The sequence below is a fragment of the Procambarus clarkii genome, chromosome 23 (assembly GCF_040958095.1).
Source record: "Procambarus clarkii isolate CNS0578487 chromosome 23, FALCON_Pclarkii_2.0, whole genome shotgun sequence".
Lineage (NCBI taxonomy): Eukaryota > Metazoa > Arthropoda > Malacostraca > Decapoda > Cambaridae > Procambarus > Procambarus clarkii.
The window spans coordinates 25756942-25782889 of NC_091172.1; the positions used below are offsets into that span (position 1 = coordinate 25756942).

The window sequence follows — 25948 nt, forward strand, 5'->3', positions numbered from 1 at the left end:
GTCTGCCTCGACCCGGTCTGCCTCGACCCGGTCTGCCTCGACCCGGTCTGCCTCGACCCGGTCTGCCTCGACCAGGTCTGCCTCGACCCGGTCTGCCTCGACCCGGTCTGCCTCGACCTGGTCTGCCTCGACCCGGTCTGCCTCGACCCGGTCTGCCTCGACCTGGTCTGCCTCGACCTGGTCTGCCTCGACCCGGTCTGCCTCGACCCGGTCTGCCTCGACCTGGTCTGCCTCGACCTGGTCTGCCTCGACCTGGTCTGCCTCGACCCGGTCTGCCTCGACCCGGTCTGCCTCGACCCGGTCTGCCTCGACCTGGTCTGCCTCGACCTGGTCTGCCTCGACCCGGTCTGCCTCGACCCGGTCTGCCTCGACCTGGTCTGCCTCGACCTGGTCTGCCTCGACCTGGTCTGCCTCGACCTGGTCTGCCTCGACCTGGTCTGCCTCGACCCGGTCTGCCTCGACCCGGTCTGCCTCGACCCGGTCTGCCTCGACCTGGTCTGCCTCGACCCGGTCTGCCTCGACCTGGTCTGCCTCGACCTGGTCTGCCTCGACCCGGTCTGCCTCGACCCGGTCTGCCTCGACCCGGTCTGCCTCGACCCGGTCTGCCTCGACCCGATCTGCCTCGACCCGGTCTGCCTCGACCTGGTCTGCCTCGACCTGGTCTGCCTCGACCCGGTCTGCCTCGACCTGGTCTGCCTCGACCCGGTCTGCCTCGACCTGGTCTGCCTCGACCTGGTCTGCCTCGCCCCGTCTGCCTCGACCTGGTCTGCCTCGACCCGGCCTGCCTCGACCTGGTCTGCCTCGACCTGGTCTGCCTCGACCTGGTCTCCCTCGACCTGGTCTGCCTCGACCCGGTCTGCCTCGACCTGGTCTGCCTCGACCTGGTCTGCCTCGACCCGGTCTGCCTCGACTCGGTCTGCCTCGACCTGGTGTGTCTCCTGTGCTCCCAACATCAGAGCCTTCAATACGGGCGAAATGTTGCTGGACTTATTATTACCTATAAGACCAATGGGATCAAAATATCCCAATCTGTCCCAACTTGGAGGACAGCCAGAAGGTGGTTGGTGTAACACAAGGCGATCATCACTCAACAGCCGCATGCTGGTAATTCCTCTCTCAAGAAAGTCACTCCATCAGCCATCATTCGTTCCTAAGATGACGCTCGTCTGATTCGCTGACTTGCTCGCTCCAGTCACAGATGGGCGTGAAATCAAGCAACCAGGCCATGTGAAGGCTCCTGTTGATCCTTATGTCATAGTTACGTAACGTTAAAGTTAGCTTCTTGTTAATTGATACAGATAATGAGCTCATTAAATAAATGATTCTCTAGTGACAGGCGTAAGATGAGGTGATGTGGGATAACAGCTCTAACTTGCAGCTTCACTACGCTCATCAGTGACATTCTTAATGAACCCTAGACTTAGTTTAAATACAGGAGGGGAGAGAGAGAGAGAGAAAGAGAGACAGAGACAGAGAGAGAGAGACAGAGAGAGAGAATGTGTGTGAGAGAGAGAGTCACTGACAGAAGATAGAGAGAAAAGGATAGACAGAGATGCTGTTGCCATAGCGACTGCTTGTCTCCGTACACCTGAGTGTAACTCTTCCTCTTAACCCAAAACATTTCCTTAACATCTGCAACATCCCCTCACTAATGCCACTAACACCTGCAACATTCAATCACCAAATCCGTAACACTTGCAACATCCCCTCACTAAAGTCCCTAACACCTACAATATCCCCTCACTAAAAATATATATATGCATCAGAAAACTCTTTACCCCTAGAAGGACTCGAACCTGGACAGCCAGGCTCCATGCCCTAGCATTGTCCCTCTTACAGCTGTGCATATCCTTGTCGAATGTCCTGACTTCCAGGACGAACGGACGAAATGCATAAGAACGAATACCTTTATGCATTTCTGTTCTCATATTGGCATCCTCAGTGATATTTTGCGCCCTCTGATTATTCCGCACATTTGATGATGCTACATAGCCTTCCTGGCTTGATGCCTTCTTTAATAATTGCTTACTAGAATAGCAAGAAAAGGGCCAACCTACTCAAGAAGTACTCTCCAGACACCAAACAGAACGCCTTGAAAGAAACCAACGTCTATGCTTTCACATGCCCACAACGGGACTGTTAGCCCCAAAGATCTCAGTATATAGGCAAGACAACAACGTCTCCTTCTAGGTGATTAACAATGCACAAACAACAGGGCTCCATCAAGGTGCATATAATCTCCTCTCACAACCAGACCATCATCAGAGAAATCTTAACAAGCAACACAGAAATTATCGATAGATACAGTGACAGCCAGGAGACTCGACATCAGCGAGGCACTACACATCAAAAAGTCAACACCAGCAATTAACAGCCAATTAACACATAATTACAATTTACCCACTTCAAGACTCCGAACCAAAACAGAAGCAAGAAGAGAAAATACACAATAATTCGTGTTTTGACTATGTCAAATTATCTTTACCCATTGGTTTGTGTTCTATCACCTCTCCCAAAAACAAATATAAGCATGAAACGGAATACATAAAAAATTGTCTTTGAAAATGTGAGAAGTCTCTTGCGAAACGCTTCTTAGCGTCAAACCATAAATAAAAATGTGAAAATGAACTTTGGAGAGTTAATTTTTCAATTACTCTCGACAGTGAAGAAAAACATAAGAAATGTTGAGAAGATTCGTGTTTGAATCATTAATCTTACACTTTCGGTCATATTTAACAACATATGTTTACAAGAAAGACTGCTACCAAAATATACTAATATATATATATATATATATATATATATATATATATATATATATATATATATATATATATATATATATATATATATATAATATGTATTATAAAAGGTTGTGAGGGTACCACCTCTGATGCAAATGTGGGGGACCCATAGCCTCGGAGAAGAAAATAAGGAGTATTCAGAGAAGACCTTGTGGATTCTCATTGAACACTTTAATATTTTCTTCTCCTACCACCCACATTCTTTTGTATATACACACATATATGTTTCTTTTATTTAAACTTTGTTACAAAAAAGAAGTTACACATAGGGAACAAAGATGATTATCATAATTTGTCAAGTTCCTCCAGCTCCTCAGATGGCGGGCAGGAACCCTGGATGCAGTGTGCATTTCCCCTCTGTATCGCCACGCTGAGGCGCTGGAAAAGGAAGCAGGCAGCTCTAGGGTTTCTTGTTGTTTCAATTAGCCTAGAACCCAGTTCCTTCAAAAAACTGGTGTCACTCTTACCTCAGGCGCCGAGTGTCTCAGAAGCAATGGGGACAAAATTGTAGTGGTGATCCAGCTCTCTGTACTTACGGGATTTGGCTGATTCCCTGTGGGTGGCAGCGCCACCTGGTTGTGCAACTCTGAGGTCAATGTAGGTGTTAGCCAGGGTTGATACGCACGTGTAGTCCCATACCAACTGCTTGCCATTGTTCCAGGGGTTCACAGTGATACCATCTGGGCGACCAATAAGAGCATCAGAGTTACGGGGGGTTAGGTAATGGGGCTCTCTCTCGGCTGGGCATCCAGTTGTGGTGAGGCTCCTCTTGATGTCGTTAACTTCACTGTGCCTCGAATGCCATCCCCCTATGCTTTGGCAGAGTAGGCCATGGTGGCCGTACCTGTCAGCCACCACCTCGCCGCAAATACAAGTATATCTGGTGTGGAGTGATTGTGTATGTGTGTGTGTGTGTGTGTGTGTGTGTGTGTGTGTGTGTGTGTGTGTGTGTGTGTGTGTGTGTGTGTGTGTGTGTGTGTGTGTGTGTGTGTGTGTCTGCCCTCTCCCCACCCCCCGGGTCGTGTACTTCACTACTTCATCTGATGATGTCATACCCAAGTCCCCCACCACACTCCACCTGTTCCAGGTATCCCATTAAACATTTTCTTAGATATTTTCAGTAAGTCATTTTCTGTCATTGTCTCGCTCGTTGCCTTTAATTCCATCAGATAATCCTCCAATTAACTTAAAATCTATTATAAGAAAATTGCTTGAATCGATTATCGCCAAGCCACTCAGCGCGTCTATTGTAAGCAAATTGCTGGAATCGATAGATGTAAATACCATTCATTTACAGTGTGTAAAATATTGGGGTCCGCATCAGGCAGCCATTTTCGGGTTTGTAACACATTTCCGCTCATTATTTTCACAGTATATTTCAAGTATTTGATGGTGGAAAGGACTGAGACATTCTTCGCTTTGATTTTAAACAAAGCCTTTGATAGTGTGGCGTAGAACAGAGTAATTACAATGGTAGGGGAGTAATGGGGGAGGGGGGGGGGAGAGGTTTGTTTGAAATAGGCCATGGTTATTTCAAAGCTAACAAAGGGGTTTGCGTAAATGGAGTGAAGTCCTAATGGGCTAATAGGGAGAAAAACGAATAAGCAAATTGTAGCGGCAATTGGTGTCCCTCGTCACTGTCTTCTGGAACTGCTGTTGTTTATCACAGACACAAAAACACACACGGAAACAAATGGGCATTTTATTTCACCCCCAATGCACCTGTTCACCTAGCAGTATATAGGTACCTGGGAGTTAGACAGCTGCTACGGTCTGCTTCCTGGGTGAATATATGTGTGGGGGCGTGAGCACGGACCAATGGGTGGGCGTGCGTGTACGTGAGTGTGTGTGGGCGTGTACGTGTGTGAGGCGTGTACGTGTGTGTCTGTGGGCGTGTACGTGTGTGTGTGTGTGGGCGTGTACGTGTGTGTGTGTGTGTGTGCGTGTGGGCGTGTGTGAGGCCGGGCGGGGCGGCCATCTTCACTTATGCATGCTGTATTTGCGCGGTTTGTTGACAGTAATTTTGTTGCAGCAGCCTTCACACTGGAGCCCCCGGTGTTGAGCAGGTGTGTACTCGCCTATATGTGTTGAGCAGGTGTGTACTCGCCTATATGTGTTGAGCAGGTGTGTACTCACCTATACGTGTTGAGCAGGTGTGTACTCCTCTAAACGTGTTGAGCAGGTGTGTACTCACCTATACGTGTTGAGCAGGTGTGTACTCCTCTATACGTGTTGAGCAGGTGTGTACTCGCCTATACGTGTTGAGCAGGTGTGTACTCGCCTATATGTGTTGAGCAGGTGTGTACTCGCCTATATGTGTTGAGCAGGTGTGTACTCGCCTATATGTGTTGAGCAGGTGTGTACTCGCCTATATGTGTTGAGCAGGTGTGTACTCGCCTATGTGTTGAGCAGGTGTGTACTCACCTATATGTGTTGAGCAGGTGTGTACTCACCTATACGTGTTGAGCAGGTGTGTACTCGCCTATATGTACTAACGACTACGTCTGCTAGTAGCACGAGCTTCACCTCCTGGGCCCCAAACTCCTGCCTTGTCTCCCTTACACACCTGCCTTCAATGGTGATCTGGTTGGTGTCAGACGCTTTAATAACCTCCCTCGGTGATCAACCAGGCTGTGATTCATACGTCAGACTGCGAGCAGCCGCGTCTAACAGTCTGGTTGACCAGACCACGGACCTGCAGGATGCCTGGTCAGAGACCGGGCCGCGAGGGGCCCTCGGAACCAGCGCACGGCACCCGTCGTTCGACACATATCTCAGTGTCCGACAGTCTCGTGAGACACATAGATACATGTCGGATGTTATAGTGACACATTCTCTCGCTATCCAGCATTCCTACAGCCCATTTAATCCTGTTATCAATCGTCCTCAACTCCGCCATCAGCTGAGAGAGAGAGAGAGAGGTTTCCAGATTCTGGACATTCCAGCTGAGGCTATCAGTCGGCTCGACAGGAATCCTGGGAATGGAGGTGAAGCTCCACAACTTCCCAGGAATGTCTTGTTTATCCCAACTATGCCGATGACGGTAATTAACACAGGTGTGTGCCTGGGGGTGCGCTTGTGTGTGCTTTTAAAACGGCGTGCTTTATCTCTTGGTGGGCCCCCTGCCATACCTTGAGGTGCTTCCGGGGCTTAGCGTCCCCGCGGCCCGGTCGTCGACCAGGCCTCCTGCTTGCCGGACTGATCAACCAGGCTGTTGGACGCGGCTGCTCGCAGCCTGATGTATGAGTCACAGCCTGGTTGATCAGGTATCCTTTGGAGGTGTTTATCCAGTTCTCTCTTGAACACTGTGAGGGGTCGGCCAGTTATGCCCCTTATGTGTAGCCATACTGTAGTTCCCTTGTGTGTGTGGGGGGGGGGGGGTTACTGTATCGCAGGCGTCTGTGGGATTACAAAACATGGCTACAGTTTCCGTGTGTCCCTGTGTTGTGATTTATTAAGTAATTCGGTAATAATTCTGTTAATATGTAATGTCAATACAGACATATTTCAATGACTATGTAATGAAGCTTGGGACCATAATTCGGATATAAATTGTAATTCGGATACGACGCGTGCGCGTGCGCGCTCCAGTGGAAACTGTAGATAAATTATTTTACATAATCGAGTCTCTTCCCCTTTGGGTAATTTACACTGGTCTAGCTGAGTAGGTAAATGTGCTTACTCACACTGCCTAATTAGTTTGTCAATTATGTATATTATTCTTTTAAACTAACCGCTAATAATGGGGGATTTTGTGTTGTAGCGGGGGGGGGGCGTTGTCCCCTGTCCCCTGTTCCCGCCTCCATAGTTAAAAACTTTGCTTGAATGGGATCGGTTAAATTTGGTTAGATTTAGCTTCTTTTAGGATAAATTAAAATCAATTTGAGTAGGATAGGGTTAAATTAAAAATAAAAATAGCTTCATTTAGTTAATAAAAAAAATAGGAAAAAATTGGTAGGTTAGATTAGATTAGTATAGGTTAGGTAACATTAGAACTATAGCAGGATGTGGATATGGAACTCCCTTCTTCTTGAGGTTATCTTGAGATGATTTCGGGGCTTTTTAGTGTCCCCGCGGCCCGGTCCTCGACCAGGCCTCCACCCCCAGGAAGCAGCCTGTGACAGCTGACTAACACCCCAGGTACCTATTTTACTGCTAGGTATCAGGGGCATAGGGTGAAAGAAACTCTGCACATTGTTTCTCGCCGGCGCCTGGGATCGAACCCAGGACCACAGGATTACAAGTCCAGCGTGCTGTCCGCTCGGCCGACTGGCTCCCCCAACTAACTCCCAATTAACTCCCCCTTGGGTTAATTTGGGTGAGGATAAGCAAAATTTGATTTACATTTAGGTTAGATTTAGTTTCTGTGTGAAAACCTGAGGATGAATTTGGTTTGGTTAGGTTAAATTTGGTTAGGTAAAATTTGATTAGGTTAAATTTGGTTAGGTTTATTTAAATGTAGGTTCTGTTAGGATAAAATTGGATGGAACAGGCTATATTTGATTGAATTTGCCTTACGATAGGATAGTTGGAATAGGAGGGTGAGTGAGTGGAGAAACATATCGTATATATGTGATTTGTGAGCGTGTGTGTGTATGTGCTTCTTTTGTGTTTGTGAATGGATATATATATACGTGTTAGTGTAGTTGTTTGTGTGTGTTAAACTATTTCCTAAACTTGTATTTATTAAATAGGAGAACAGGCAACACTGATGGTCGAGCCAGTTGGTGTGTTTAACACACGCGATGATCTGGTAAGACTTAAGAGTGATTAATATTTCTGGTACAAATACTTTTGATGGAGGACGGGCTTAAATATATAATATATTGTGGGGCAACGATTGCGTATAGGTTTGTTAATTGTCATGCATAAATATTACTTACTGGCAAGGAGCCAGATTCACGAAAGCACTTACGCAAACACTTATGAACCTGTACATCTTTTCTCAATCTTTGACAGTTTTGTTTCCAATTATTAAACAGTTAATGAGCTCCGAAGCACCAGGAGGCTGTTTATAACAATGCCAACAGTTAAATGGGAAATTTTCATGCTTGTAAACTGTTTAATAAATATAACTAAAGCCGTCAAAGATTGAGGAAAGATGTACACGTTCGTAAGTGCTTGCGTAAGTGCTTTGCTGAATCTGGCCCAAGGTGAGTTGACAACAAAAATTGAATTGAAAGCTTGGATCAATTATTGAGATGAATAGGTCTTCTGCAGGTTCCTTCAGGGGAAGATTCGACGTGCAGTCGCCAAGGACCGACAAATATTTGGAGCCTATGACACGCGAAACAAAAATATATTTGGCATCAGTAAACAATCTTAGCAAACGGATTGAACGGTTTAGGCTTCAACTTCTCAGTCCCATCTTTCAAACCTTTCTTCGTAGTTTATTGGAATGATTATTCACTCGTGTTATTATATATTTTGAACATTTTAAAACCGAATATTGAACTGACATAGAGAACTTCATCCTCTGATCTATATTACATTTATATGTGACTCTTTAAGCTGAGTATGTTCTTTCTATCTCTCTCACTCAACTGTGTCTCCATTTTCCATCTATTCATCTCTTCGAATACGTGTTCTCTGTGTACTTGATCAATTAGAATCTTGTATGTCGTTATCATGTCTCCTGTTCCTTCTTTACTCTTGTGTGATGAGATACAGGTATGTGCCAAGGGTTGAAAGGGTCTCTAGAGCGTGAAGCATTGACTGACAACATCCTTCAGCGTGGTTGAGCGCCTTGAACGCCCTTTGACTAACTACCTTCCCTAGCGTCGATGCCACCAACTGAAGCAGTATTGTAGGAAGGGCGAGAGTCATTTGACAGATATGAAGACACAAGGGAGTGTTTCGGCCACTTCTGCTTTAATTGTTCCCATTCACGTTCCGAGAAATTGTGTATTCACCAAGTTGTATTCACCTAGTTGTGCTTGGGGCGTTGATCTCTGCTCTTTCGGCTCGTCTCTCAACTGTTAATCAATCAACTGTTACTAACTACTATTTTTTTTTGCTACACACACATACCCAGGAAGCAGCGCGTAACAGTGTCTAACTCCCAGATACCTATTTACTGCAAGGTAACAGGGGGCATCAGGTTGAAAGAAACTGCCCATTTTATTTCCGTCATCACCGGGGATCGAACCCGGACCCTAGGATTACGAGACCAGAGCGATGTCCACTCAGCTATCAGCCCCCCCCCCCCACACACACGCGCGCGCGCGTGTGTGTGTGTGTGTGTGTGACCGCGGAACAAGCTCCAGCTCGAGAGCCCCGCCATGTAGCCACTGTAATTGGTGCAGTTGTCCCTCCCCGATATTCCAATAATCTGTCATACTTGCTCTTGAAGCCTTGAGTGGCCGCCGCTTTCTCCACTTTCCATTTAAGATGTAGAGGAGCTCCTCCACTTGCTTGTATCTTCATGTGCAGGAAATAGGGAACACAGGTGGAAACTGAGTACCCACATGAGCCACAGGGACGTTAGAAAGAACTTTTTCAGTGTCAGAGTAGTTAACAAGTGGAATGCATTAGGCAGTGATGTGGTGGAGGCTGACTCCATACACAGTTTCAAGTGTAGATATGATAGAGCCCAATAGGCTCAGGAATCTGTATACCAGTTGATTGACGGTTGAGAGGCGGGACCAAAGAGCCAGAGTTCAACCCCGGAAAGCACAACTAGGTGAGCACACACACATAGTATGGTGTAAATAGTAAATTCTAAATACATACACATTGGGTCCTCGCGGCTGGGTGGACAGCGCTCGGGAGGGGGGTCGTAGTCCTAAGGATCCGGGTTCGATTCCCGGCGAAGGCGGAAGCAAATAGGCAGAGTTGGTTTCATCCTGATGCCAAATTTTCAGAACCACCTCACGCGATCTGAGCTCCCTACAAGAAGCAACTAAGCCTGAGACAACATAATAGTATACTCAGGTGCTGATCTGCCTTACCCCACGGGGTATATCCGAGGCTCTCAATCATTCCTTTCCATCCTTGCTGAACCCTGCAGGCGAGGAGTCACTATAACGTGGCTGACGTATGTTGACCAGACCACACACTAGAAGGTGAAGGGACGACGACGTTTCGGTCCGTCCTGGACCATTCGCAAGTTCCTACAGCAGTCCCTTGCTGAACCCTACTCTTCTGTCCGCCAGTCTTACAGGGGAATGTTACCAAGTTCACTTGAGCCTTCTGGGGCCAGCTAGACGCGATCAAGCTCGCTGCAACATCCCTGTTCGTTAGTTCATCAGGTTCATCAGGAATATTCTAAACAAAGCACAGGAACGTAGTATACCATACAAATTGAACAGATCGAATACTAATGACCCAAAGTGGATAACAAAGAATTTGAAGAACCTTATAGGTAAAAAGAGAGATTGGTACAAAAGGATTAAAAATGGGAAGGTCACTTTAGAACAGGAATTCGTACAACTGGTTAGAAATGTTAAAAAAGAGATAAGGAAAGCAAAAAAAAAACTATGAAGTTCGCATAGCAGGGCAAGCAAAGACAAATCCTAAAGGGTTTTTTCAGTTATATCGTACTAAGACTAGGGAAAGGATAGGTCCATTAAAAACTGAGACAGGTCAAATAACAGATAGTGATGAAGAGATGAGTAGTATTTTTAATAAATATTTTGTATCTGTATTTACTAAAGAGGAACTTAACAATATGCCTTCAGCCGAACAAGTCTATGTGGGTGGGGACGAGGACAGGTTGACGAGTTTAGCAGTTACCAGAGAGGATGTTCTTAAACAAATAGTAAAACTCAAACCAAACAAATCCCCAGGGCCGGATGAAGTGTTTGCCAGGGTGCTTAAAGAATGCAAAGAGGAGCTTTGTGACCCACTGTCAACCATATTTAATAAATCAATAGAGTCAAGCAGAGTGCCAGAGTTTTGGAAAGTTGCTAATGTGATACCAGTTTTTAAGAAAGGAGATAGATCACTTGCGTCTAACTATCGACCAATTATCAACAGTTTTATAAGAGTTCAACCATCTGGGTTGTTCAGTGTAATAGAGATTAATTGTTCAATTTAAACCCTGCTTAGTCAATTTAATAAACCTGGCGGAGTAATAATTACTAGCCTAGGTCAGTCCTTAGTGGAGGACAGGCTAGTCAGTGTGGATTCTGGCAGCAACTGGAGAAGTCAACCATTCTCACCTCTCTACAGATAAGCACTCCATCATCAGCATAACCAAATTAGAAAGGTTAAATATCCCAAAAGGAATCCACAGGGAAATAGCAGTTAGGTTATATAGACTACGTCTAGGTTACAGATGCAACTGGGAGATTGGTGAACCCCGACAGAGAGTGCATCTTCTGCCAAAGTGTCACAGAAAAGCCATTACTTCACTATCTTCTGGAATGTGAAGCAACCAGTGACCTTAGAAGAGCTTTAAGAGTTCCTGAATCTTGCAGTGGCCACCCTGAAGCCATCAACACAGCCACTCTCCTGGTCAACAAAGGTGTCCAGCAGCTGGAGACCCTCATAAAGACTGTCAAGCAGTATCCTCCCCCGCGATAACAGCTTGACGATTAAATGCAACCTCAGAATACTGAAAAGAATTACTGAACAAAAAATTGAACACTTACCCGCTATTCATGCCCATGCCACCTGTTGGGTGGCTTAAGTAATATCTATCAGTCATCAGCAGTTCATCGACTGGTTTCATAGTAAAGGTAAAAGTTGCTGAGTTTTGGTATAGGGAAATGATGTGCCTCAATAGGGAATATTAAAAAGTTTTTCCTAAGTCATGTTAGGCAGTGTTAAGTCAGGGAGTGATTTTTTATTAATTTTTTTAAGATTTGCATAAATAAATTATTAGATTGTTCCTCGCTAGAAAACCAAGTACGACGTCACGAGGCTGTAGAATCTTAGCCCATCGAGCGGCTAAGACCACGTGACGCGGGACTCGGCTGAGAGAGTTAGCTCTGGCGTCCCTTGGAATTAAGTTTAAGTAAGCATATTCACGGACAGGGTAAAGGACAGAGCTAACACCCGTCCTGTGTTACATCAACACGGAGGAAAGGTGAGCTCCCTTTGGTGTTTTAACGACATTTGTCGTGTCCACAAGACTGCAAGAGTCGTCGCTGGACACTCGCACTACCCTGCAGGGGAGCCGGTCGGCCGAGCGGACAGCACGCTGGACTTCTGATCCTGTAGTCCTGGGTGCGATCCCAGGCGCCGAGGAAAACCAATGGGCAGAGTTTCTTTCACCCTATGTCCCTGTTACCTAGCAGTAAAATAGGTACCTGGGTGTTAGTCAGCTGTCACGGGCTGCTTCCTGGGGGTGGAGGCCTGGTCGAGGACCGAGCCGCGGGGATACTAAAAAGCCCCGAAATCATCTCAAGATAACCTCAAGATAACCCTAGTTCAGGGACAGAAGTCCTAAACATGAAGACTATTCGTCAGCGAATTTTTAGACCTAGTTAATCTTCTTAGCCTAACGGTTTTAACATAAAATGAGGTTTGTCGTGTCATCTTGTGAACGACGTAACCATGCACAACGGTGCATTGTGAACCCGTTGCTCAAAACAAATTTGCAACAACTGTTTGTAATCAAACAAAGATGTTCGGTTGTGTTGTAACTGTAGAGAGTGCTTCATTGTTGCCAGGAGTTTCACTCATTGGGCTGAGGCCTGTCAAGCCGTTGGCAAATAATTTTGGTACTAGTTCAGTCATTGTGGTGTTGATGAGCTCAGTTGATGTTGCGACAGACGTGATCTCTGTGTCTCCTGCATGCTGTCCCCTCAAGTTGTCTGTCCCCCTCAGGCTGCCTGTCCCCTCAAGTTCCCTGTCCCCTCAAGTTGCCTGTCTTCTGAGTCTGTTTGTCCCCTCAGTCTGTGTCTTCATGCACTTGATCCCCCTCAGCGCAACACTTGATTTCCAAGGTAGTTATATCACTTGTTGTTGCCATGGTGACGGCTTGTTCGTCGCCAGCCATCTGTGTTGCCATGGTGATGGCAGCATCTGAACTGTCCCGCCTGTTGAGGGGGGAGGGGGGAGAAGGGAAGGGGTAAATGGGGGATAGAAAGGGATGGGGGGGGGGGGGGGGGGAAGAGAGGAGGGAAGAAAGAGGAGATGGAAGATGGAGTAGGAACAGGGGGGAAGGAATGAGGTGAGGGGGGGGCGGGGGGGGGGGGGAATGGGGTTTGAGTGAATGAGTACTTTTTTTTTTTTTTGACACAGATGAATACAAAAACAGACGACAGCTGACTCCTGTCAGCAGACTGACAGCTGACTCCTGTCAGCAGACTGACAGCTGACTCCTGTCAGCAGACTGACAGCTGACTCCTGTCAGCAGACCGACAGCTGACTCCTGTCAGCAGACCGACAGCTGACTCCTGTCAGCAGACTGACAGCTGACTCCTGTCAGCAGACTGACAGCTTTCCCGTCCCATAGTTCGAGGTTGATGAGGTGTATGAGTGTCTCTGGGCTCTCCGTGCTCAGTACTATGAGGTTACTAATGAGGACATGTGTCTAATTGTCTTAATATCTAATTGACTAATTATCTGCCTCATTTGGTCGTGGCGCTCGCTGCTCCGGGGGCGGTGTTGTTGTTTTTCTTTGCTCTTGTGTCCTGGTTGTTCTTGTCGCAAAAATTATTATTAATACTGTTCTTGTCGCAAATACCAGACACAAGTCTGATCTGTTATTGTAATCGTGCACACGACACTACTCTTGCTACTGCTATAACTAGTAGTAGTAGTAGTCCTAGTAGTCCTAGTAGTCCTAGTATCAGTGGTGTAAAGCCTTTGGTTGGGTAACAATTTGTATATTAGGGGACTAAAAAAATAAACTTAAATAAAAAAATCCAAATTGAGAAAATTAAGTGGAATGGATAATATGGATTACCTCTCGCACTTACCTAACTTGTGCATGTTTTCCTGGTCATGGCGGCTGTGTTTACATTTATTAAAGTGTTTACGAGCTTGGGACCGTTTACAACCCAAGGCTTTTATTGTTGTAAACAACCTGATATAGTGTTTGGGAGCTCGTAAACTGTTTAATAAAAGGTAAACAAAGCCTCTGTGATAAGGGGGGGGGGTGAAAAGATGTAAAGGTTTCGTAACGGGTTGAGTAAATGCTTGGTGAATCCTGGCCCCGGTGATTTTGCCGTATTTGTTATTTAGATTTTAGAGTGAGGATGGAATGAGATATATCTGAGGTCTGCAGTAACCGTTACTTGAGATTATTGAGAATAATTAACTTAACCAACCGATGTATTAATGAGTGTATTCACCTAGTTGTGCTTGCGGGGGTTGAGCTCTGGCTCTTTGGTCCCGCCTCTCCAACTTATTAATCAGCCTCTTATGGGGTACTGTATCAAAAGGCTTTCCGACAGTCCAAGAAAATGCAGTCCGCCCATCCTTCTCTTTCTTGCTTAATCTTTGTCACCTGATCGTAGAATTCTATCAAGCCTGTAAGGCAAGATTTACCCTCCCTGAACCCATGTTGATGGGTTGTCACGAAGTCTCTTCTCTCCAGATGTGTTACCAGTTTTTTCTCACAATCTTCTGCATCACCTTGCATGGTATACAAGTTAAGGACACTGGCCTGTAGTTCAGTGCCTCTTGCCTGTCGCCCTTTTTGAATATTGTGACTACATTAGCAGTCTTCCATATTTCTGGTAAGTCTCCCGTCTCCAGTGCCTTACTATACACTATGGAGAGTGGCAAGCAAAGTGCCTCTGCACACTCTTTCAATACCCATGGTGAGATTCCGTCTGGGCCAACAGCCTTTCTCACGTCCAGATCCAACAGGTGTCTCTTGACCTCATCTCTTGTAATTTCGAACCCTTCCAAGGCCGCCTGGTTCACTGCCACCTCTCCTAGCGCAGTGACCTCACCTCGTTCTATTGGGAAGACCTCCTGGAACCACTTGTTGAGTTCTGCACACACACCTCTCTGTCATTCTCTGTGTACCTGTCCTCACCCGTTCTAAGTTTCCTCACCTGTTCCTTCACTGAGTGTGTGTGTGTGTGTGTGTGTGTGTGTGTGTGTGTGTGTGTGTGGGTGTGGGTGTGTGTGTGTGTGTGTGTGTGTGTGTGTGTGTGTGGGTGTGGGTGTGTGTGTGTACACGAGATATCAGACGTGTTAACTAAAGTGTGCACCAAACACATTACTGCGGTTGGTGTGGGTTGAGCCCGAGGGCAGTAACGACACCGCTCTTAACTTTACCCAGCTATCATCATTCCAAAAGGTTTCACACACACACATTGCAAAAGGTTATAATTTGGTAGAGTAGACAACACTGACTCATTATAATATAGACCCATCCACCCCGTCCTCCTCAGGTCCCCAACGTCAAGAAACTGTCGTATTAAAGTGTCCCTTATCCTAACCTACCAGAGAACCCAAAACAGAAAACGGGACAGTACGTCAATTCCGCCAGCCGCCACCATTTTCTAGTACAACGATTTTTCTCCTTGGGTAGAGTATACGTCAAAATACGACGTTCTAATACAAGGACAAGATGACCCATCACCGCTCTCTCACCTGGCTTACCTATAAGGTAATCAAGGCAACCTCAGCACTCTTAAGGGAGGGGGGAAAAAGGCAGAACGTGATCTATTATAATATCTTCATCTTACAATCTTATCACCTGTAACTTAAGTCAGAATATCTAAATCACAGTGACGTCTTTCCAGTCTCGGAGACTACCTCAATAGACTCGTCACGGTGGCGTGACCATTAACATAAACGGTGAGATCACATTAGGCGTCTTATTGAATTTATTGCTGGTGATTACGAGGCTTATATGCGCAGTTAATAGTGGTGACTGTGACACGGTGAGTGGTGACTGTGGCACAGTGACTCTTGTGACTGTGGCACGGTGACTCTTGTGACTGTGACACAGTGACTGGTGACTGTGGCACAGTGACTCTTGTGACTGTGACACGGTGACTCTGGTGACTGTGGCACGGTGACTCTGGTGACTGTGGCACGGTGACTCTTGATTGTGGCACGGTGAGTGGTGACTGTGGCACAGTGACTCTGGTGACTGTGGCACGGTGACTCTGGTGACTGTGACACGGTGACTCTGGTGACTGTGGCACGGTGACTCTGGTGACTGTGGCACGGTGACTCTTGATTGTGGCACGGTGACTCTGGTGACTGTGACACAGTGACTCTTGTGACTGTGGCACGGTGACTCTTGTGACTGTGGCACGGTGACTCTTGATTGTGGCACGGTGACTCTGGTGACTGTGACACAGTGACTCTTGTGACTGTGGCACGGTGACTCTTGTGACTGTGGCACGGTGACTCTTGATTGTGGCACGGTGACTCTGGTGACTGTGACACAGTGACTCTTGATTGTGGCACGGTGACTCTGGTGACTGTGACACAGTGACTCTGGTGACTGTGACACAGTGACTGGTGACTGTGACACAGTGACTCTGGTGACTGTGGCACGGTGACTCTGGTGATTGTGGCACGGTGACTCTGGTGACTGTGACACAGTGACTGGTGACTGTGGCACAGTGACTCTTGTGACTGTGGCACGGTGACTCTGGTGACTGTGGCACGGTGACTCTGGTGATTGTGGCACGGTGACTCTGGTGACTGTGGCACAGTGACTCTTGTGACTGTGGCACGGTGACTCTTGATTGTGGCACGGTGACTCTGGTGACTGTGACACAGTGACTCTTGATTGTGGCACGGTGACTCTGGTGACTGTGACACAGTGACTCTGGTGACTGTGGCACGGTGACTCTGGTGACTGTGGCACGGTGACTCTGGTGACTGTGGCACGGTGACTCGTGACTGTGGCACAGTGACTCTTGTGACTGTGGCACGGTGACTCTTGATTGTGGCACGGTGACTCTGGTGACTGTGACACAGTGACTCTGGTGACTGTGGCACGGTGACTCTGGTGACTGTGGCACGGTGACTCGTGACTGTGGCACGGTGACTCTGGTGACTGTGGCACGGTGACTCTGGTGACTGTGGCACGGTGACTCGTGACTGTGGCACAGTGACTCTGGTGACTGTTATGTTGATGATTTAACCTAAGCTGTGGAGTTGATGTCTTAATCAAGGTATTTTTTTCAGTACGTTTTCTTTGAGACGTGTGGTGGTGTTGTCTCAGTTATTAGGGGGAGACTTTTAGATTGATCTAATTTGTGGGTACAGGGGGCTCCTCTTATGAGATGGGGGGTTCCCAGTTGCGCCCGTGCTTCTCTGTCCCTTTCTCTCTCTCTCAGTCCTTCTCAACCCTCGCTTAGTTTCCTTTTTTCTCGATTCTTTTCCCTATTTCTCATCTTCCCACTATTCCATCTTTGTTCCCTCCTTTCCTCAATATCTTTTCTCTCACCTCTCCTTGTATCGTTCCCAATCTCTCCCCTTTCTCACCTCTCTTCTCCATATCCCCCCCCCCCCCTATCCCCTCACTCCTCCTTTTCTCCTTGTCTCTTCCTCTCTCTCTCTCTCTCTCTCTCTCTCTCTCTCTCTCTCTCTCTCTCTCTCTCTCTCTCTCTCTCTCTCTCTCTCTCTCTCTCTCTCTCTCTCTCTCTCTCTCCTCTCCTTCTCTCTCCATCCCTCTCTCCGTCTCTCGCTCAGAAAATGTACTACTAACAGATTTAAAACTGCAAAAACTCAAAGTAAAACAAATCCTCAAATTCACTCTTAATAAAAATAAAAATAAAAATAGTAGTCGATGTTTCTTAAAAGATGGTACTGGGCCGACCCCAACTTGCCTACAACACTCCCATACCACCCATGTGTCACCCTGAAATGTTGGGTCTGGCCTTCAGCTCCAACCAAACAAGATAGACAGACATTTGATAGATATAGATGAGGCCAACACATGTGAACAAGACTTCCAGAGATTGTAAACATATTCGATCCAATATGTGTACACACTATATATATATAGTACTATATATATACATATATATATACATATATATATATATATATATATATATATATATATATATATATATATATATATATATATATATATATATATATATATATATATATATAGTTCACTTGAAGGGCAAGAACAAGCTGTAAACTTGAAGGTGGTGGGAACGTTGTGAGGTCAGGTTAACCAAGACGTGTTTGCTTGGAGGGTAAACACAGCCCGAGTTAAAACAAACACCCACCGAGCTCTGGCGCCGAGGATAGTGAACACCGTCCAGTGAGGGGGACAGTGAACACCGTCCAGTGAGGGGACAGTGAACACCGTCCAGTGAGGGGACAGTGAACACCGTCCAGTGAGGGGACAGTGAACACCGTCCAGTGAGGGGACAGTGAACACCGTCCAACCATAGGTACAGTGAACACCATCCAACCATAGGTACAGTGAACACCATCCAACCATAGGTACAGTGAACACCGTCCAACCATAGGTAGAGTGAACACCATCCAACCATAGGTACAGTGAACACCATCCAACCATAGGTACAGTGAACACCGTCCAACCATAGGTAGAGTGAACACCATCCAACCATAGGTACAGTGAACACCATCCAACCATAGGTACAGTGAACACCATCCAACCATAGGTACAGTGAACACCATCCAACCATAGGTATAGTGAACACCGTCCAAAAATATAAAAAAAAAGCTCCTGGGTTCCGCCTCCCGGTCAGATCAAACGTTATCAGTACACTGTGTCACAATATCCGGATATATGAGTGTCCGGATACCAATGGCCGGGTCCCCTTGGTCGTCTCTAGTTCTAGTTAGTTCCTAGTATCCGGCTATTTTAAACGCCCCCCCCCCCTGATTATTTCCCGGTATGACCGCCTGGAAATTATAGACGAATTTCGGTTAATAGAAGGATTATAATGTATTGTAAACCGGCCATCTTAGCGTTCACTTGTTTCCTTGTTTGTCCTTGTGTGTTCTTGTCGTGAATGTTGTTCATAATATGGTTGTAGTTGTGTTCTTGTTCTTGTTGTTATTATGTTGTTATTAGTGTTGTTATTAATGTTATCGTGATTGTTGTTGTTGTTCATGTTGTTCTTGTTATTAATGTGACTCTATAGTTATGTGTTGTTGTTGTTGTTTTTGTTAGGTCGGTTTATTTATATTTCTTAGTATTTGTGTTTGTTCTTGTTTGTATATTTATTTGTTTTCTTTGTTTGTATGGATGTTTGAGTGCTTGTTTGGTATAGGGATTGGCATAGTTTATATTGTGGTTTGTCTCGTTAACTCGCTTTTATAATGCTTTAATTGCTCGATATTTGTTCAGTTTAGTATAGACAGAAGCACTTTGATTTTTACTTTATAAGGGTTTTGGTGTGTGTGTGTGTGTGTGTGTGTGTGTGTGTGTGTGTGTGTGTGTGTGTGTGTGTGTGTGTGTGTGTGTGTACTCACCTATTTGTGCTTGCGGGGGGGGTTGAGCTCTGGCTCTTTGGTCCCGCCTCTCAACTGTCTATCAACTGGTGTACAGATTCCTGAGCCTACTGGGCTCTATCATATCTACATTTGAAACTGTGTATGGAGTCAGCCTCCATCATCATCACTGACTAATGTATTCCATCTGTGTGTGTGTGTGTGTGTGTGTGTGTGTGTGTGTCTGTGTGTGTGTGTGTGTGTGTGTGTGTGTACTCACCTATTTGTACTCACCTATTTGTGCTTGCAGGATCGAGCATTGACTCTTGGATCCCGCCTTTCCAGCTATCGGTTGTTTACAGCAATGATTCCTGTCCCATTTCCCTATCATACCTAGTTTTAAAAGTATGAATAGTATTTGCTTCCACAACCTGTTCCCCAAGTGCATTCCATTTTTCCACTACTCTCACGCTAAAAGAAAACTTCCTAACATCTCTGTGACTCATCTGAGTTTCCAGTTTCCACCCATGTCCCCTCGTTCTGTTATTATTACGTGTGAACATTTCATCTATTTCCACTTTGTCAATTCCCCTGAGTATTTTATATGTCCCTATCATATCTCCTCTCTCCCTTCTTTTCTCTAGTGTCGTAAGGTTCAGTTCCTTCAGCCGCTCTTCATATCCCATCCCTCGTAACTCTGGGACAAGCCTCGTCGCAAACCTCTGAACCTTCTCCAGTTTCTTTATGTGTTTCTTCAGGTGGGGGCTCCATGATGGCGCGGCATACTCTAAGACTGGTCTCACGTAGGCAGTGTAAAGCGCCCTAAAAGCCTCCTCATTTAGGTTTCTGAATGAAGTTCTAATTTTCGCCAGTGTAGAGTACGCTGCTGTCGTTATCCTATTTATATGTGCCTCAGGAGTTAGATTAGGTGTTACGTCCACTCCCAGGTCTCTTTCTCGAATCGTTACAGGTAGGCTGTTCCCCTTCATTGTGTACTGTCCCTTTGGTTTCCTGTCACCTGATCCCATTTCCATAACTTTACATTTACTGGTGTTAAACTCCAGTAGCCATTTCCCTGACCATCTCTGCAGCCTGTTTAAGTCCTCTTGGAGGATCCTACAATCCTCGTCTGTCACAACTCTTCTCATTAATTTTGCGTCATCCACAAACATTGACATGTATGATTCCACTCCTGTAAACATATCATTTACGTAAATTAGAAAGAGGATTGGTCCCAGCACCGATCCTTGAGGTACTCCACTTGTTACTGTTCGCCAGTCCGACTTCTCGCCCCTTACCATTACCTTTATATTACCACTTACCATTATACTGTGTGTGTGTGTGTGTGTGTGTGTGTGTGTGTGTGTGTGTGTGTGTGTGTGTGTGTGTGTGTGTGTGTGTGTGTGTGTATACTCACCTAGTTGTACTTGACATACCAGAGAGCATACTGAGAAAGTTACTCCAAGCCTGCACTAAAGAAGCACCCTTCCTGAGTCCATATCGGCACATGTATAAGCAAGTGGATGGGGTCGCCATGGGTTCTCCCCTAGGTGTCCTGTTTACGAACTTCTATATGGGCACCATTGAGCAGAGGGTCTTAGTTGACATGGACTTGAAACCCGCCATATACTGCAGGTATGTTGACGACATTTTAACACAGGTACCTGATGCCAGATGTCTGCAGCAGCTGAAGGAGGCATTTGAGCAGAATTCTGTGTTGCGTTTCACTTACAAGATGGAGAGTAATGGGAAGCTACCCTTTCTAGATGTAACAGTCATGGAATGGAATATATATATATATATATATATATATATATATATATATATATATATATATATATATATATATATATATATATATATATATATATATATATATATATATTACGAAATACATGTTTTTTTCATTCCCGGAAAAGGCCAATAGAAAATATTAATAATAGCGATAATTTCTGGACGAGTTTCCCTCCAACGCGACGATTTTTGATCACCAGTGAAGAGTTTATGGGAATTTCCTCTCTACTTTTTATTTTTTATGTAACGATGAATGGAATTTTCGTGTTCTGTGTGGTATCCCTGACTCTTTTTTTTTAAGCGTTGGGGAGGGAGGGAGGGAGGGAGGAGAGAGGGAGGTGGAAAGGACAAAGAGGGAGAGAGAAGGGGACGATTGGGTGAGATATGAAGATAGAATGGAAAGGAAGGAAGGGAGGGACTTAGCAGGAAGGAGGGTGAGAGGGAGGGATGTACTCGGGTTTGACCCGGTAAATAACATGATTGTATCTTAGCGTGAAACACTTAGCCTGGTGGACACTCATAATTATCTCGTTAAAATACCCCCTAGTATATCTAGGCTCAGGCTTCAGGTGAGCTGAGGTAGGATAACAGCCCTCAGCTTACTGTCTCACTAGGGGCCTCAACACCCGTCATCTGAACATGTGTTCGTTGACAGAGAGAGAGAGAGAGAGAGAGAGAGAGAGAGAGAGAGAGAGAGAGAGAGAGAGAGAGAGAGAGAGAGAGAGAGAGAGAGAGAGAGAGAGAGAGTGAGAGAGAGAGAGAGAGAGAGAGAGAGAGAGAGAGAGAGAGAGAGGGAGAGAGAGAGAGAGAGAGAGAGAGAGAGAGAGAGAGAGAGAGAGAGAGAGACAGAGAGAGAGAGAGAGACAGAGAGAGAGAGAGAGACAGAGAGAGACAGAGAGAGACAGAGAGTAGCAAAATATATATGCCTGGTCTTTTTTGTCACATGCAGTGTTAACACACATACAACAGGTCCGAGCGGCCGAACGGAGAACGAATCTTAGTCCTAATGGCCCTCGTTCGATTCCCGGCCGGAGCAGAAACGAATGTGCAAAGTTTCAGTTACCTGATGCCTATATTTACCTAATAGTAAAATACGCTCCTGAGAGTTGGACACCTGCTACGGGGTACAGCATATGTTTTTGTGTAGGTGTTTTAGAGAGAAATATATGCATTATATACGATACAGAAAATTAAATACATTACACAACCGATTGTTAAAAAGGCGGGGCCCATGAGCTAAGAACTCTCTCCTGTAGTCACAAATAATAAATAACAAACACATATCCTACCAAATACCGCAGGGAATTAACTGGCGGTTAAATGAACACATTTACTGGAATGGGTTCGGATCCAAGCGCGTCAATGGGTTTACCGAAAGGAATTTTTGCTCGAGAAACTTCATCGAATTTGATGAGCAGGTGACAGCTGCCAGGCCCGAGACAGTGCTGGGCTCACTGCCTCGTCTTCACTCCTGAAAGGCTTCCATTAACCTATCACATAAAAGGTTATTTTGAACAACTGGATAGTCAGGCGATGGTGCGAATTGGAGGAGTTTATGTATAGAAAACACCAGACCAGGAGTTTGGGTTGAGGAGAATTGAAAACAATATTAAGGTTCTACAGGATACCATGTTTTATTGGTACCATGTTTTATTGGTACCATGTTTTATTGGTACCATGTTTTATTGGTACCATGTTTTATAGGTACCATGTTTTATAGGTACCATGTTTTATTGGTACCATGTTTTATTGGTACCATGTTTTATTGGTACCATGTTTTATAGGTACCATGTTTTATTGGTACCATGTTTTATAGGTACCATGTTTTATTGGTACCATGTTTTATAGGTACCATGTTTTATTGGTACCATGTTTTATTGGTACCATGTTTTATTGGTACCATGTTTTATAGGTACCATGTTTTATTGGTACCATGTTTTATTGGTACCATGTTTTATTGGTACCATGTTTTATTGGTACCATGTTTTATAGGTACCATGTTTTATAGGTACCATGTTTTATTGGTACCATGTTTTATTGGTACCATGTTTTATTGGTACCATGTTTTATTGGTACCATGTTTTATTGGTACCATGTTTTATAGGTACCATGTTTTATAGGTACCATGTTTTATAGGTACCATGTTTTATTGGTACCATGTTTTATTGGTACCTTGTGATGCGTCGGTACCAACAAGAGCACCAATAACATTCCGAGCACCACAACCCTCCTAATAGAGCCCCGTCGGAACTTCGCAGAAGGGAGCGGCGGTGTGAGGCAGGGACACCCTCACCCCTCACCCCTCACCCCTCACCCCTCACCCCTCACCCCTCACCCCTCACCCTCACACACACACGCACACCGCAATGGGCGAACAATTTACTCATTGGTGTGCAGTGGAACATATTTTCCCAGGCACGAACCCTGAAAAGATCTCTCCCCCTCTCACGTGAGGGATGCCTCTAGTGTCTTGAGTGAGCTGGCAACATTCCTCACTACCCCTGGTGTCTCATCAAACTCCTGCGTCAGCGGGGAGAGATTCTTCACTCTTGAAGAATCAGATGAGTATCGCTCATCTCACCTTTTTCCGAAATCAATACCACGTTTTCTTTGTTTAGGTTTCCAGGCAAAGTATGTCTTAGAAGTGAAAGAGTAACCAAGAAGAGTGATAATGGTGGGGTGGGGGGGCTGGTAACTCACTCGAGACACTCACTCTGGGAGTGGCAGCACGCCACCAAGCAGCTGGACCCACAGAAAGAGGGTCACTTGAGGCAATAGGCTATAGTGCCCCGGCCATAGGCATTCATATAATGCTGCCTTAATGTGACCCCTTACCTTAAGGGTATACCTCCTTTCCTTACACTGTTTGTGTACTCTGTTACTCTTCTTAGACATTGCCCCCTAAACGCTTACCCCCTCTCAAGCCCTCCCCCCACCGAACACCGTTTGCGTAACGCAATGAAGACGGGATACTCGTGTGTGTAACCAGATCGCACAAATACACTGTGTTTCGTGGGGTAGAGTACCACCCACCTCCCCATGCTGCCGCGCTGTTCCCTAACTGCCTTCCCCTCTTCCCTTGCTGACTTCCCACACTACCCACGACCCACCATTCATGCCAGAAGCCTCGCGAGATGACCTTGAGTGACGGGAAGACAACTGTACAGTTAGTGCACTTGAAATTTCATTCATGGGTTCTCAGTATTTACTCGAACCGGGCACGTGTTCTCCTTATTCTCAGTCTCGTTAATAAGGAAACACGCATATGAGTGTGTGTGCGTGTGTGTGTGTGTGTGTGTGTGTGTGTGTGTGTGTGTGTGTGTGTGTGTGTGTGTGTGTGTGTGTATGTGTGTGTGTGTGTGTGTGTGTGTGTGTGTGTGCGTGCTGCTTGAATGAAGTATATCTTGACAGAAGCTCATGCGAATCTTGTGTTTATCTTAATGCTCTTTACGTGCATTCCGACGACGCACGCAAATGCAGCAGGTTTCTAGTGAGTTGCATATCTATGAGTTCTCATATTCATTACCTTACACTTATTGTTATTGAATTCCAATAACCACTTCTAGAGCCAACACTGCAGCCTCTTACGTCACTTCCCACATTAATTTGATGTGTATTTCTTTTGTTTAACTGTTTAATTTCTAACTTGTTTTTTCTTAAAACTTTACTTATTGCCAAAGATGTCGGTTGAAGATTTGCTTGAAGAATATCCTGGGCGCATAGTGGTGCTTGAACCCTGTTCTGGATTTGCAGTAAGTGTTGCAGATCCGCTTATACTTCTTGCAAGCGTTGGTGTACATGTTGCACATGGGACAAAAGCGTAGGTTGTATACGGCGCATGAAAGGCTCCTTTGTCCAGGTTGCTGAAGGCCATCCGGACGTTGGCCACATGGCGTTTGCTGCCGACGCCAGTCTGCTAATGTGTGCCTCTGGCATTAGCTTTCTTCTGTTTATTTCCAAGTCTTTCTCAGTTTGTCATGCAAGAATCTGGCGAATCTTACTGTTGAAATTCTGTAAGATTCTGTATCATTCAAGTTAGTTTTCAGTATATCAACGTCCCCCCTCTTTTATGATTGCTGTCTTTAGTTTTTCATCATCAGCAAACATTATTGTGATGGAATCAATTTCTTTTTGTCAGGTCATTGGCGTATATTAGGAACAGGACAGGCCCCAACACCGACCCTTGTGGTACTCCTCACTTCTTTCCAATCTGATGTGATCTCCATCTCTTTGAGACCTTTGGCTTCTTAAGAGGAACTTCCTTCCCTAACTTAGAACTCTTCCAGATACACAAAGGTGTGTTTCTAGCTTGCCAATGTTGGGGTTCCTTGGGTGCGACAGTATCGAATGCTTACAGACAATTAAGGATTTGATATCCGTTATTTTGTAATATTTTTAATTAGTTGTTAAACAAGATTTCTCTTTCTCTGAAGCCATTATTAATGTTTGGAGATAATCTGTTCTAAGTACTCCACGATCTTCTTTTAGGTAAGCGCATTCAGCAGCTTGAAGGGAATACGTGAAAAATTCATGGCTTGTAGTTCACTGGGTATCGTCTTTCTCCCTTGCATATTAGAAAGTATTAGCCGTTTTCTAACAGTTTGGTAAGTCTCTCTTTTTCCAGTGATATAATACAATTATGGCAAGGGGTTGACAGGGTGCTTCAGTCAACTCCTTCAGTATCTACGGTGAGATGTAGTCCTTCTCGCTGTGTTACTTAGGGATTGTAGATCTAGGAGCGGGTACGGTTACCGCCCCGCTCCTGTGCCAGGTAAGTTACGGGCTCACCATAGCCCGTGCTACTTGGAACTTTTTGTTCCCAGTAGCTGAATCTACATCATCAACAACAACAATAGGAGCGGATCAGTTCTCAGATTGAACACTTCAAGAAGTGTTCAAGCTGTCAGAAGTTATTTGAGACCTTGGTTTACTAATCATTATCTGTGTTTCCTCTCTCTTTTGAGCAGTTCATCCTGGTCTTTGGCGGCTACGTCATTCTGCATTTCAATAGATTTCCAAATTCATATATGATCGTTCGTCGCTCTTACTCGATCATT

General features: G+C 45.5%; 1 protein-coding gene across 1 annotated transcript; it reads right to left on the reverse strand.

Annotated features, from left to right (window-relative positions):
* Positions 1–15541: 15541 nt before the first annotated feature.
* Positions 15542–24765, reverse strand: LOC138367786 (uncharacterized). Its single transcript, XM_069329750.1, has 2 exons — positions 24560–24765; positions 15542–16775 (listed from the first exon to the last, which is right to left on the reverse strand). Exons 1-2 carry the CDS (start codon positions 24763–24765, stop codon positions 15542–15544), a joined length of 1440 nt encoding a protein of 479 aa, XP_069185851.1.
* Positions 24766–25948: the final 1183 nt, after the last annotated feature.

Excerpts from the sequence above, each read along its gene's own strand:
- LOC138367786 (XM_069329750.1), bottom strand. The coding sequence starts at position 24,765 with ATGGCCTTCAGCAACCTGGACAAAGGAGCCTTTCATGCGCCGTATACA. Across the intron at positions 16,776-24,559 it reads ACCGACATCTTTGGCAATAA|TCACGAGTCACCGTGCCACA; the intron begins GTAAAGTTTTAA and ends ACTGTGCCACAG.